This window comes from Lepidochelys olivacea, assembly GCF_965140295.1.
Source record: "Lepidochelys olivacea isolate rLepOli2 genome assembly, chromosome: 3".
Taxonomy (NCBI): Eukaryota; Metazoa; Chordata; order Testudines; family Cheloniidae; genus Lepidochelys; species Lepidochelys olivacea.
The window spans coordinates 141,021,836-141,037,516 of NC_140413.1; the positions used below are offsets into that span (position 1 = coordinate 141,021,836).

The window sequence follows — 15,681 nt, forward strand, 5'->3', positions numbered from 1 at the left end:
GCTGTCCCCACAACTGTATCTGTAGTAGAAGATTAGACCAACACATAATGTCTTGTGAAGGTGCGTAAGAAGCTCCAGGTAGCTGCCCTACATATCTCTAACAGATATATCTCTCAGAGATGCATGCAGCAAGGTTGCTTGTGATCTAGTAGAATGGGCTCTCACCACCCCAGGTGAACTAGTTACACAGAATAATGTAGCCAGAGATTCATTTGGAAAGTCTCTGAACAGACATAGCTTGACCTCGATCTCTCTCTGCTATGGCAACAAAAAGTCTAACTGTCTTTCTAATTGCTTTTATTCTTTGTAGATAACAGGCCACTGCTCTTCAGAAAGCTACATAATGAAGACTTCTCACCTCATCAGAGGCATGTGGATTTGGAAAAAATTACCGGTAAGTGGATGGTGTGACTTCTGTGAAATTCTGAAACTACTACAGGGATGAATTTCAGGTGGCAGCAAAGGGAGACCTTTATGGAATGTAATATATAGTGGTTCTGCCATGACTGCTCCCAGCTTACCGACCCATCTGGCTGATGCGATGAGGACTAGGAAAACAACTTTAATCGTGAAATGGATATAGAACATGTGGCTAAAGGTTCAAAGGGAGGTTTGGTGAGACATGAAAGAATGGTGGAAAGGATCTAATAAGTCCCTTCAGAATCTAGTCATCCTGGGATGAGTGAAGCTGATGTGGTCATCAATGCAGGGGATGAAACACACTAATTGCTACTCAATGAACCTGTAGGGAAATAATAGAGAGGGTCTCAAGGGTAAATAGATTTTTCTAGAATCGCAGGAATCCCAGTGGACTCTGAAGGTACCTGGCATTGTTGTGCTCCAGAGGACAAACACTTCCACTTAGCTGAATAGCATCTCCTGGTAGAATCCTTCCTGCTTTGGTTGAGGATGGATTGAACTGACCTGAAATATGAACGCTCTACATCTGATTGTGAAGTTCTGTGCTGAGAGCATCAGCCATGAGGCTAACCCAAAGTATTTTGGTGTTACACTGAACCAGAAGTGACCTTCGACAACACCTCGAGAACAACCGTGATAAGGTGAGGTCTTGTGTCGTGCTTATCAGGAAATTGGCCGGAACATCATGGGGCTCCAGTCCATGGACCTTACAAACTGCAACAATTGCCTTGGTATATTTTGCAGCTGAATACTGTGCGCCAGCATCATCTCACAGTAGTCATACTAACCTCCTTGATGCTCAACTCAGTAACGCATGCACATAGTGTCAGGGACGCTCAAATTGACTCCAATCGACTGGCTCCCAGTCCTATTGCACATCCAGCCTCCACAGATTAGAAGAGCTACCCAGACATCTCACTTTCTCAACCATGTCAATGCAAACGTGAAGATCCCGTTGCCCAATGACTTTCAGAACCCACCAAAGACAAGATGCAAATCCCGCAAATCTCTATGGAACTGCATCAAGACCCTTATACTGAACTTTGATGCTGAGGCTCAATGGAGGGCCACATGGAGCATTTTGACCACTAAAAATGAAAAGGCTTGTTATTGACCCTGTCAAGGAACCACCGGGTTTTGATTTATGTTGGAAAGATTGGTGCAGATTGAATCATATCAGTACATCTCATAGGAGATGGGGACAAACCCTCTTTAAATGGAAAATCAGCCAAACACTTATATGCAACTGTGGTCACCAGGCACAAACAATGAAGCACCTCATATCTGAGAGTTCCCTTTGTTCTTTTGCCGGAGGCTTGAAGGACATTCACCAGTTCACTGCTGTGGCAATGTGCTGGCTATCAAATCTAGATATAAATTTGTAATCACTGCTACCTACCCAAGCCATATGAAAGAAGTCTACACCTGATGCCAATCAAAATACCAGGCCTTGAGTTGCAGTGGCCCTGGATTGAGATGCTTGATAGTGGTATTGTGTTGTGTTAGCAGGTTCGGAAATGGTCAGATGTTGACAGGCATATGGTTTAAAGTCTCACTTGTTCCTTGAACCAGAACCATCTCAGCTAGCTGGGCACAACAAGGATGACTCAAGCCCTGTTTTGATAGATTTTCTACAGAACCCATGGTATTAATGAGATGAGAGGGAAAGCATACCTGAAATGATCCCTCCATGGTAGCATAAGGGCATCTCACTTTGAGTCCGTCTAGAGCTGCTCTGGAGCCGTACAGGAGACATTTTTTGTTTGCCTGAGAGACAAAGAGGTCCCAAGACAGCATTCCCCACTGATTAAAGACCTTATTCAGGACCAAACTGTGAATCTCCCACTTGTAGTCCATGAAAAAAATGTCTGCTGGGGAATTCTGCACTCTTGGTAATTATACTGCTGAAAGGGCTATATAAAGTCTGAAACACCAATTCCAATGGCTGGCTCTCTCTACACATACAGGAAGGGATCTTGTTCCCCTTTGCTTGTTTATATAGAAGACAGTTTGTGATATTGCCTTACATTATTTGGATATGCCGGAATTGGATGAGTGGAGGAAAGCACTGCAGGCCTGACAGACTGCTCTTAGTTCCAGTAAATTGCAATATATCTTGGACTCCCAGGGGGTCAAGCGGTCTTGTGCAATATGATCATCCATATGAGTTCCCCAACCTCAGAGGGAGGCCTTGGTAATGAAAGTCACCTCGGGTGTAGGTGTGAGCAAAAAGTCCCTACTCAAACTTTTTCTGGCTTTGTCCACCAGATGAGAGAGGCCAGAACCTTGAACAAAATTATTACTTTGGCATTGATGCTGACTTTTTCTGGTGAGGAGGCAGACTGAAGCCAGGTTTGCAAGCAATGGAGATGGATCTTGGCAAATGGTGTCACATGTGTGCATGAAGTCACGCTGTCAAGGAGTGAAAGGCAAGTTCTGACTGAAATCTGAGGGTGACCTGTTTTATGAGATCACCCATGGCATGGAATCTCTTGATAGGAAGACAGGATCTTGCTGTAGTCAAGTGCAGGGTCACTCCTATGAAATTTATGTACCTACAGGGAGTCAAAGTGGACTTTCTGTGGTTGACACCAATTCCCAGGGAAGGTAGTAGACGCAGCAGGAATCAGGATACAAACTGGACTGCCTTGCATGATCTGCCCATCAAAAGCCAGTCATTGAGGTATGGAAAAACAGTAAATCCATTACTTCTCATTCAACAGCCAGCACTGAAAAGACTTTTGTAAAGACACAGGGGTTCCATAGCTAGCACAAATGGAAGGACTGAATTGGCAATGGTCTTGACAAAGGAGAAGCCTGGAGAACCTTGTGTTCGCCAGATGAATATCTATGTGAAAGTGTGCATTTTTCACGCCAACAGACAAACCATATGCCCTCTTCCACAGAGGGAATTATTGACATCAATGTAACCATGCAGAATTTTAATTTTCAGATGAACATATTTAGTCATCATAGGTCGAGAATCAGTCTCCATCCCCCACTCTTTTTGAGGACTAAGATGTGTGGGGAGTAGAATCCTTTCCCTTGATGCTCAGGTGGAATTCTTTCTATGGTTCCTCGGTGGAGAAGTAAATTGTCTTCTTGTTGAAGAATTTCCTCATGAGATTGGTCCCTGAAAAGCAACTGGGAACAGCTTTGTGGGTACAGGTTGACAGAAACTCAATTAGACAGCCGCAGTGAATAATTTCCAACACCAATCTGTCTGTTGTTAAAGCCCTCAAGTTGTAAGGAAGCTGGATACAGTGGCCTCAAAAATTGAGGAGCAGATATTATGGCACTAATAAAGGGACATGGGTCTTGACAGTCCCATCAAAAGAAATTCTTTGGTTGTGGGTTAGAGTGAGGTGTGGTAGTGGACGGTGGAGGAACTGTGTACCTGTGCCTTTGAACCCTCGGTTGTGTGGTGGTAAAGTGGTTGAGGAGGTGGTCTTGCTCTGCACCCCTGCTTGGGATGCTTCCTCTTTGGGGCAATGGCATAGATACCCAAAGAACAAAGTGTTGTCCTCAAGTGAGTGAAGAGATTCATCTATCTGTTCACTGAACAGGTTAACTGTATCAAAGGGCAGATCTTGAATGGTACTCTGCTCCTCTTTAGGGAAACCAGAGGATTGTAACCAGGAATCTCTCCTCAGGACAATGGCTGTAGCCATTCCTCTGGAAGTGGAGTTTGTGGCATCTACTGTGGCCTGAAGAGAGGGTTTAGCCACTAATCTGCCTTCATCAATTAAAGGACTGGAAGTTAGCTCTATCTTCCTGAGGGACCTTGTCCTTAAAATTCAACAACTTTGCATAATTAGTGAAGTTTTATTTAGCCAGAAGGGCCTGATAATTTGAAATTCTAAATTGGAGAGCGATGGAGAAAACCTTTCCTCCTGTAAGGATGAGCTGTTTGGCACCCTTCTCCAAGGGTATAGTTTTAGGTGTTGCAGCCTGGATCTTTAGATGGCTACTTATGCCACTAAAGAGAGAGACAGTGGGTGAGAAAAAAGAAACTCTTCCCCCTTAGATGGAATGAAGTAGAAAGGTTCAGCCCTAATCGGGGTGGGAACACAAGAAGCAGGAGTGTGCCTCACCGTTCTAGCTGGAGTCATCATAGCCTCATTGATCTGGAGGGCCATTCACCTAAGACCCGAGGATTGCAAGATGTCCAGCAATCTATGTTATGGCTCCTGAACCCCTTCAGGCTGTATCAGGAGCTCAGATACCAACCTTTGTAGGAGCTCCTGATATTCCCTGTAGTCATCAGGCAGAGATGGTAAAGATGGGGTAACCACCTCATCTGGTGAAGATGATGAAATTGCTCCCAGAATCATTGAATACAGTTCAACTTCATCTTACTCTGATGGGGCTGGCTGGTGTTGGCTTAGTGTACTGATCCCAGGTGCACAGAGTAGGAATCCCAAGGGCCCCCAATAAAGCCAATATGAGGGATCAACTGACTGAGGACAAACCTCACGTCACTGGATACCACCTGTGTCTTGGGAAATCATATCTGGTCGGAGCATGAAACCCCAATCTCTGAGGGCTTCTGTCCTGCCCGTTGCTGTATGATAGGGTAGCAGTTCTTCTGGAACCCCTGACTCATTAGCTGAAAAAGCTGGATCCCAAACTACCCGTGGAACTGATGGTACCAATGGTTTGGTACTCAGGCTCATGGGTGGGAAAGAAGATCGGTTCTATGTCCTTGGAATAACTTCCTCCTAAGAAGTAACTATGTCTCCAAATAAAGACTGACCTGAGAGAAGGCAGGAGAGGGGATATTGTAGAACAAAAATGTCTTCCAGGGAGACATCAGTCTCAAGACTGCCCAGGGGTACAGCATGAGTCAGTTGGTGGAGCCACCACATCCATGCTTCCTGGTCACAGAAGAAGCTGGATCCCTCCGGGGCCATATCAATACTGGCCCTGAGTCTTGTCTGAATGTCAAAGGGAGTGGTAGTGAATGTCTGTCTTTCGGTTTGCACATCAGAACCAGACCTGGAACGGACGGATATGTGCTCCTTCACATCACTTTCTCCTGCTGAAAAAGTTAATTACGACCTAAAACTTTAGGATCCCTGCACATGGACTCTCCGACTTTGAAGGAGTTGGGGAGGGATCTCTTTTCTTTGGGGCAGCTTTGGAAGAAAATGGTTTGTCTCTACACTTGTAAGAGTACCCCTTATTCTCATGAGAAGCCTTCTCTTGAGGCTTGGAAGTCTTAACCTCAAACTCATGAGGTAGTGCTCAGAGTGGTGCTGCGGATGTACAGGGATGTCTCCCCAGCCCAGATCTGATTGAGGTCTCATGGCCTCTTCCATCAGATGTTTTCTAAGTCTTAGCTCTCAACCCTCACACGTTCTGGGAGGAAAGGAGCAACAAATGCTGCACTTAGCTGAGATGTGAGCCTCACCTAGACAGTAAAAGCAGAACTGATGTTCGGCGCTCACTGAAAATGAGCAAGGCGGGAAATGCAATTCTTGGACCCCAGAACTCTGGGAATAATCATAGCCTCTCAGGGAGGATTTCCCCAGGGTAGGGGTGGGGACACTTAACTAACTAATACTTGAGACTAAAGGAGTAAACGAATAAAATACTAAAACTATTTACAATGTATTTACAGATTGAAGCAGTTGAAGGAAGAAGCTGTGGACACAGAAGATTCTGACCCAGGCCATGTGGCAGTAAGAAGGAACTGGAGAAGCACCAGGACACATTGCCCCCCTTTGCCCTCAGAACGACTGGGCAGGAAATGGACCAACAGACACTGCTTACTAAAAATCTGAGTTCAGGCACATGGGGCACCTGCACACCCACATGTGGACTACACACAGGGACCATCAAAGGAAGAATCTTTGTTTTTAAAATTAAATGAATATCAAAGACTGTATTTTAAATGTTAAGTTATGGACCTACCAAACAAATGTAAGGATATGAAACATATTGGAGTAGATCATCAGCTGGTGTAAATTGTCATTGCTGTTGATTCCATTTTGTTCACTTATGCTGTACAGGAGTTAATGCTGATTTGTGACAGCTTTAGCTTTGAGTTTCGAGGGTTTTGTTGGTTTGACAAACAATTTACAGTTTACATATTTTACACATATGTCCACACAAACATGTATACACATATGCATATTTAGTATTACAATGTAGAGGAAACAATCTTTCCAGTTATACCTGAAATAAAATATTTTTTTCATTCTAACACAGCACCAATATCTCTAGCCAGTATGTTAAAGAAAGGCACTATAAGAAAATGCCTGAAGTGAGAAAATGAAAGATTAATTTAAACATGGATCTCTGTAAGAGGAATAAAAATAAAATGTGCACTTTTTAAAATATTTGGCCAATAAAAATAATATATTATTCTTGCATAAGATAAAAATGTTGCATATACTTTTCTAAATACAAACTGAATATTGTTAAATTCATTTGTTTTCTTACAATCAAATATTTTTTTCAATTCTATTTTGTTAGTTCTAACATGGCAATCATATAAATTTTTATTTTTACACTATTACAGAAGTGCATTTCTCTAGGTTTCCAAAACCACCTTATTCAACCTTCCCCATCTGTCACCATCTGCTTCTTTTTAGCGTGTACTTTTTTGTGTGATCGCATAAGCATGTGAAAAATAACTAACAATCAGATGATTGTCTGCTGGTACATTTGAGGACTGGGCATAATAAAAGTGAACTGCCAAAACGTACTTAACACTTTTAATTTTGCTGGGTCTTGAGTGTGAGCTACATTTGATTTCCAAATTGTTTTACAGTTGGAAAGTCGATCAGGTATTGCTAACACAACAGCAAAAGCTGAGACTCTAAACAGAACCACATTAAAAAATGTATCTTCCATGACAGCCAGGCCAAATACAGATCTATGGTCCCAAGAGTTTACACATAAGACCTGACTGAATTTAACCTTGCACTGATTTTAGAAGGATGTGGTGGGGAGCTGGAAAGAGCCTATTTTGAATCCAAAGTAGACACTATCTAGGTCTTCCTTATATTCCCAGTGAACAAGAAAAAGCAGATGTCTAATACTGACAGTGGTGCAAGAAATCTCATGGGGAACAAGGAGGGGCAGAAGAGAGGAGGCAGAGCTCTGCCTCTCTTTCTTACCAGCCAATGGAGCTGAGTAATATGGAAGTAGTATTTGGAAACACAACACAACTTTTTAAGAGGGTAGCAGATGCCTCCACCAAGCGCAAAACATTTGGAAGCTGCCAGGAGTGCACTACGTTGGGATGAAGAAGATATGGCTTTCCAGAACTCTGTCTGTACTCATCAGCTAGGGCATATCAGGATAATGAGAATAAGCATACATTCCTGCTTGTAAATTCACTTGATATAATAATAATGGAAAATGAACACAAAAGAGATGCAAACACTGGCAAAGCAAATTACACTTTTTGCAAGCAAAAAATGTTCTTCAGTATTCACACGGCTCTACCACTAACAATCTTTGTTGCCATTTCTAGACCTTTAACATATCTGATATACATTGTATGTAACTGTTTATATCTGAATAGGTATTAGTTGACTTTTTCACCTTGCTGGGGTTTCCGGTATGCTTTTCATGCTCTGCCTCACCCACTACAGACCTCTCAGGCCAGGGGTGGCCAACTTGTGGCTCCAGAGACACATGCGGCTCTTCAGAAGTTCATATGCGGCTCCTTGTCTAGGCACCGACTCCGGGGCTGGAGCTACAGGCGCCAACTTTCCAATGTGCCAGGGGGTGCTCCCTGCTCAACCCCTGGCTCTTCCCCCACTCCACCCCTTCATGCCCCCTCCCCGAGCCTGCTGTGCCCTCACTCCTCCCCCTCACCCCCCAGATCCTCCTGCATGCCACAAAACAGCTGATCTGGAGGTGCGGGGAGGGAGGAGGAGGTGCTGATAGGCAGCCGGTGGGTGGGAGGCGCTGGGAGCAGGGGCGAGGGAGCTGATGAGGGGCTGACATATTACTGACATATTACTGTGGCTCTTTGGCAATGTACATTGGTAAATTCTGGCTCCTTCTCAGGCTCAGGCTGGCCACTCCTGTCTCAGGCTGTCAAGTGAAAGCATTGTGAGCCTACAGGTATACTCATGCCAACATCCACAATTTTGAGATGCTGCATTCCTTCATTCTTTTTTTGAAATCACTAAAAGTGGAAAGCATCTCACAGAAGAACTAAGCACCCTTCAGGAGCAGGACTTATCATTGTTTCCCAATGATAACAAGTGGGAGTCTGGATGCACTGCCAGAGATATTCCCTGTTGCCCTCTACAACAGCATGAGCATGCTCACAGCCAATGCTGCAGAGCCAAACTGGACCCAATTTAGTAAATATTTCAGGTGAAATCATTTTACAGATTTTGAAAATCCACTAAAATAATTTTACAGTTAACATTTCCAGGTCTAGAGTATTTCTTACAGTGAAGCAACCAGACTTGGACAAATACCGCAAAGAAGGGCACATTACTATTCACTATGATATAATTTAATATATTTTTCTATCCCTCATAAATGCAATCAAATATCCTATTTGCTTTATTTTTAAAATATTTGTTATGTTGAGGAAAAACATAACACTCATCACTCATCTTCTGTTTTCAAACAGCAATTCCTGCCAGTATGCCAAAAATAACTTTTTGTATACAGTCTACCATGGTATTCCTCCAGCTCTTACTTTTACCACACTGCAACTGAAAGTATAAACCCAGGCTTCGTTGCACGTTATTTTTCCCAACTGTTAGCACCGTTCCTATTCTGAAGGCTCCTTGTTAACTAATAAATGCAAACCTTAAATTCAAAAACTATTTTCCCAAAATTTGTCCCCTCTTCCTCAAATTCATTATCTTTCTGTAGTTCCAGGGCTGAACATTATTTACTATATTACTTATACAGTGCCAAAAATTTGCATAGCATTTCACAAAACAACTCAAGACTGCAAGATCATTGAGGCAATGACTCAATCTAAGTTAAGTTAAAAAGAACAGGAGTTAATCACAAAAGCAGAAGGAAGTTGGGGTGTACATGTGGGTGTGCAGACAATGAGACCAACCGTTCACTTGGGTGAATACTGCCAATGTCTTCTGGGTTGCATGGGATTTTATTATGAAATATATATAAACGTATGGTTGATTAAAAAAACTTATAACAAGTGACTTTTGAGAAAAAGTCTGAAAGGACGATAGAATTAAGGAATGACAGCGTGTTATGAAATAAGTTCTGGGTGTAGAAGGAAATATGAAAGGAGGCACAAAGAGGACAGTCAAACAAGGAGCTTGGACTGAACAAAGAGGGCACCAGAGAGCAAAAGAAAGTATGACCAAAGGTAAGAAAAATTTAAGTTTTAGATGAGCTCAAAAGGGAAAATTAGGAGCCTGAGTGTCAGAGGGGAAAGCAACAGAGGCAATGGGAGGGGTCTGAACTGGGTTGAACTTGGGCAGTGGTGAGTGAAGCACATGATTTTCACAGCAGACTTTTGAATGGATGATTGATGTCTATCATCATGGTCAACGGGAAGAAAGTTGCTGTAGTTAAAGCATGAGATAATCAAGGCACATATAAGGGCTTTGTGCTGTGAACAGTGAGAAACAGGTGGATTAAAAAATACTGTAATGATGACCCCAACAAAATGTAATGATCACTGTACGAGGAGAGGAGGGAGTTAAAATGACACCAAAATTCCTAATCTGTGGGAGGAGGAGGATACTGGGGTTGTCAACACTTATAGTGAAATTCAGTGAGGGTGCAGAAGCAGATCTGGTTTGCAAGGAAGAGTGCTAAACTGATAAACTCACAGTGGACAAAGTCTGCACATGCAGCAAAGCAACCAGAAGTTGGGGGTGGGCGGGATGAATCAGTCTGACAGACAAGGGGGCAAAGGAGCTGGGTAGAAAGGTTGGAATTTTAGATGGAAATCATGAATTGGATGGAAGAGAGTGAAGAAACAGAAGGAATGAGAGGCAGGGAGACAAGTAAGAAATGCCAATGGACTAGAAGTAACAGAAGGAATGAGAGCCAGAGATGGGGCAAGTGAGCAATACAGAGAAGGAGATAAAATGATCAGACAGAATTCAGCAGAAGGCAGATCAGTGACAGAGCAGTTCTTGTCAATGATATGGTCAAGGGAATGGCTTGTGTCTTGAGTAGAGAAATTGATCAAAGGCAGTAAGTCAGATGAGGGGGGTAATTAAGAGGAAATGTGAGTCAAGAGTGCCATTAACATGAAGTTCTAAGTTCCCAAGGTGCAGGGGCTGGATGACTTTTCACTTATAAAATTTTTAAAAGGCACACTGAAATCTAGTCCAACGTCATATGAGTTAAAAGCAGTTTCAGATATTATACCTGCATCTGAATTTTCCTGTCATTTTTCATATTTTTTCCCAATCACATTTACTTATTTTCTAAAACGCTTTCTTTCTTTCCTTCTTTCTTTCTTTGTGAAAGACTTACATAAACACAGGATACCAACAAACTAACTACATATGAGAAAGAGTGCAATCTCGGTATGATTCCATTTGCAACTCCCCTGAACTGATTCCATAACTGTGCCCTAAATTATCACTGTGGTTTACAGATAACTTGCAATAGATGAAACAAGAGGAAAGATTACTAGAGTACCACTAGCAGATGTTCAGATTCAAGTTCAACTGTTTGCAAAAATCATGATTTTTTTAAAAAAATGTGTAACACAGCTGTACAGAAAAGGAAGAAAAGTTTCATTCTGTCCATCATACTGCATTTGCACACTGAATAACCGTTCTGGATGATCAATACCCTGATCAATCCAAGCTGCCTCCATTTGAAAAAAGGGCAGAGTTTTTCTTTCTGTGAGGAATTTGCTGTTCACTTTGTTGATAAAATTACTCTGATTTGGACAGAGATGTCTGCATCCCCGGGTATAGGGCAATGTCTTGAAGGAACAAACAAAACAGTTTCTTTCATTGAATTTTGACCATTGACACTCAAAGTTCTGGAAGTGTTTAAAACACTTTGAGTCACTATCTGTGATGGGGCCATGTCCCTCTTGGCTGGTAAAGGCTAACAGAGAGATAATTTGCCTGTTGGTGGTTTAAAAAAAAAAAATCTGTCAGATTCTTTGGCTGAATGTTTGGTGTCTGGTGTCCTCAAAGAGACACTGGTAAGGCCTCTATTCAACAAATAACGACAAACTTTGCCAGTTACACAGTCTCCCTCCTTCTGTTTGAGTGGTCAAACAGGTATGCTATCTGCAGTCTTCAGATTTCCTTGATCTCAGTCAGTCTCATTTTAAAACAGGTTATGAGATAGACACCAGTGGGGGCTCTGATCACAGATTTCTTCCTATCTATGGATGAAGACAATGCACCTCATGCTGATTTTGTTAAGATGACTGGTACCTTCAACACTGCTGGGCATGAGGTAGTATTGAGCTTTCTGTGGTTCCTACCAGCAGTGGATAGAACTGTTCTGAAGTGGTTTTGCTGATTTTTATATACAAGGACTCTCACTGTGATTTAGGGCAAGCATTCATCCAATTCTAGGGCACTCTCATGCAGAGTTCTACACAGTTCTACTGTCTACCTTCTTGTTAAGATAAACTTGAAAACCAACCTGTGATCATGTGCAACTATGGAGAGACTTCATGAGCACCAATGAAGTTGCAACATGGTATCAATCATGGCCTTCTGTCTAAAAAGATTAGGGTCCACAAAAGGAAAAAGTCAGCTACTTCATCCCTCATCTCCTGGGTGAAGCCAGAATTTAGCAGCCAGGAGTATATCCCTTTAATTGTAATTGCAGATGCAACAGATTGTCATAACAACACTGCCGACTTAGCCTCAAGGGAATGCCCTGTTAAGTCCAGACCTTTCTAAACCAGAGCCTTGAATATTTGTTAGTCACTGGCAACATATCAGTCACAGACATCTTATCCTATAGATGTAATCCTATTCAGCCACCACAGCTTAATAATTAGTTATGCAAATAGCCAAAACAGCTGAAAAGTACAATTTCCTGCCCAAATGGTCCAGTCTCCTGGACATCCTATCAGAAAATGCAGAATGAAAGGTCTTGTCAGCTCTTTGGTATTTAACAAGTGAAACCATCAAGGAGCCTACCTGCTTTTCAAAGTTGCAGGGTCTATGCTATGCAGTATGTTATCTCACAGAGGTAAATTCTTGAAGTATGTGTTTTACACCTAATTGCCTTTTGTAAGCAACTGATGGTCTGTGGAAAACTGATAACATTCTTGTGACCCAAAGACCTCTTGATACCAACTGGCAGAGGGCACAGGTGTACATAAGGATACAGGGTGTCCTGGGTTCACCACAAATGTCAAGCAAGGTCTCTAAAGAAAGCCTGTGGCACTCTGCATCATAATCACTGTGAGAGGTATGTAACCACAATATGCGAGGCGTTATATACACATGCTGAAAATTATATTCTCTAGGCCTTGTAGTTGAAAAGACAGGTCACTCAAAAGCAGCGTGCCTTGAGACAAAATTCTACAAACAGGAGATGAGAGACACTTATCTCCCTGGTCTAGACCACTGTATATTGTGTGTCTTCCAATAGAAGTCTATCGGCATACTAAGTCAAATGCTAATGAAGAGCTTGCTTGCTGAGACCTCATAAGGAAATTAAAAGGAAGAGGTGAACAGCAGACAGGGAGGACAGCCCTGTTTTCAGGTGAAGATCAAAGTTCTGGTCTGCAATATCTGGGAGTGCAAAGAGATGCTCTGGTATCCTTCAGTCTGTAAAGACAGGCTGCCAGCAGGTTAGATCTCATAAAAGGGAGATCTCAGCCATCTTGGTTGAAAATGTTGGGAAAAGGACTTAGGGTAAGCTATCTTGTATGAGACCAGGAATGTCCTTGGGAGTAAAATTTAAGCTTTAGAAAGAGTATTATAATTTTGTTTTCTATGTAACAATTTGTTTCCAATATTCTCTCTATCATTTGAATCTCTGGTCTTTCATAATATATTCATAGTGAAAACAAGAATAAGTGTATCTAAGTACTGTGCATTAAGTGGAGTGGTGATCCGGAGTTAAAATTAATAAGCTGGTATGTACTATTCCTTTGGGAGTAGCAAATCTGAAAGTTCTGTATGTATTCAGTGGAACAGGGGCTGGGCTCTCAAGAGGGATGCTCAGAGGACTTGGGGGTTGGTGTGTGCCTACCATTAACCAGTACAAAGTGAGCAGGGCCTCTTGAAACCTGGAAGGTAGGGCTTGTGCTGCCAGAGGCTAGTAGAGTCAAGGAGTTGATCCACAGCAAGCACAGACAAGACTTCCTCACACTAAGGGCACATGGTTGCGAGGTGCCTCACAATCTGGGGTACCCCTGGAAAGAATCAGAGCTCTGTTTTAGCCATGCCAGAATGTGGAAAGAAAGAACATTTTTTTCTTTTGTTCTTTCCTCAGAAACATAAAAAGGTCTGTATTCTTAATCCTACTACACATTTTTCACACAGTAGGATCCTACTACACATTTTTCAATTGAAGTTAATCCTTCTTCTGTGATACCATAATCATCATCTGGTGAAGATTAAGCAGTGAAAGCAAGCCTGGTTTCCCTGCAAATGTACCTAGGAATGAAAAATTAGCAATATTCTATATACCTAAATTGGGGAATACTGCAGAAACTAGTAATGTTTCTCAAAACAGAAGAAAATTTTAGGTGTGACCACTATACATGTAATAAAGAAAGGATTATTTCAATTATTCTATTGTAGATGATACTGGACTTTTATTATATTTCAGATGATTTAGCTATATTTATAAACACACAACATTTCATAAATTTGAAAATATGATTATTGGTAGATAAAAGTTTCCCAACAGAAATAATACAGTAATAGTAACAATAATCCAACATATTGTCCATTCTTCAAAACAGTTTTGATCACCCAAATAATATACACTGCAATTAAATGAAAGATAAAACAGTTTATATTGTACAGAAAAAAGTATTCTAAATCATACCTCAGGAGCTAGGTATTCTGGTGTACCACAGAATGTTTTCATAGTAGCTGCATCTGTGATTCCTTCTTTGCAAAGTCCAAAATCTGTAATTTTTATGTGGCCATCTTTATCCAACATTAGATTTTCTAACTGCATATTAGAAAAAGCACACACAGTTAGTCCTTAAGTATTTCTTAACAGGCTAATATACTACATGTCAACGAAAAAAACATAACTAAGCTATATCTGCTAGGTAACAAATTGCACTATAGTTTACTACGGTGCCATCAAGAGAGTGACTGTAGGCTCTATCAATAGACACCATAAGAGTTTGCTCAATATACTTCTTTCCCACAGAACAAAAGCAAAAAACACTTTCTAAAAATTTCCAAGACTCGCATAATTTCCGGAGGACCTATTGCAATCATCAGAGAATTGTTTGTTTGGCAAAATTTTATAGCTTTCCTCTATCTGTGTGTTACCTGCAGCTCAGGCTCATGGAAATGACCTTCAATTGCTACATTTTACTTACATTCTATTTTCAAATATTTAAGGAACCAGAATGAAACCTGGTACAATTCTTACTGGGAATTATCCCAGAAAAATGACTAACACTAGTTCTCCAAAAGCTTCTTCTGTGTGCATAGAATTTGTTTGGACATTAAAAATAATTCAACATATATATACTGCAAACAGCAAAACATTGTTCTGAACTACTTTTCTGAATAGGAAACCTTAAACTTTCTCAGTAGAAAATGTGTTTATGAAAATGCTGATTCAACACTTGTGAACTACCTGACTTCACATCAAATAATGAATCTCTAGCATTCTCCAAGGAGATAGTAATCAGGGCCCCATGTATTCTGTGATTCCACAACTACAGAAGAATGGTGCATTAGAATTTTAGCTTTCTTTTTTAATAATGTTTCTAGTCCTTGTGGTCTACATTTTAACTAAACACAACCTTCCCCTCCCCCCCACACACACACTAACTCTGCTTTTCTCAAAACTGTGTAACTTTATAATTACTTTGAGTTTGTCCCAATAGTCTTTGCAAAAACAAAAATTTGATTACTTGTGTTGTTGTTTTTTTTACCTTGAGATCACGGTACACAATCTTCCCAGAATGCAGATAGTCCAAAGCAGAGACAATTTCTGCACCATAGAAGCGTGTGCGGTCCTCAGAGAACACCCGCTCTCTCGACAAATGGAAAAACAGCTGCAGGGTAAACAGCAGGGACAGGATTGTAATAATTACTGATTTAGTGGGGGAAATTAACACAAACATAAAACACCTCTCATCACCATATTGTGATGATA

The 15,681-nt window shown here is 41.4% G+C and overlaps 1 protein-coding gene across 9 annotated transcripts in view; it reads right to left on the reverse strand.

Moving 5' to 3' along the window:
- AKT3 (AKT serine/threonine kinase 3) overlaps positions 1–15,681 on the reverse strand; it is a 272,181-nt gene that overhangs the window by 52,888 nt on the left and 203,612 nt on the right. For all 9 annotated transcript variants that reach the window (XM_084623741.1, XM_084623737.1, XM_084623739.1 and 6 more), the window contains 2 exons: positions 15,458–15,580; positions 14,383–14,511 (listed from right to left, as the gene is read on the reverse strand). In XM_084623741.1, the coding sequence (XP_084479867.1) occupies positions 14,383–14,511; positions 15,458–15,580 (252 nt within the window). The remainder of the gene's footprint in view (positions 1–14,382; positions 14,512–15,457; positions 15,581–15,681) is intronic.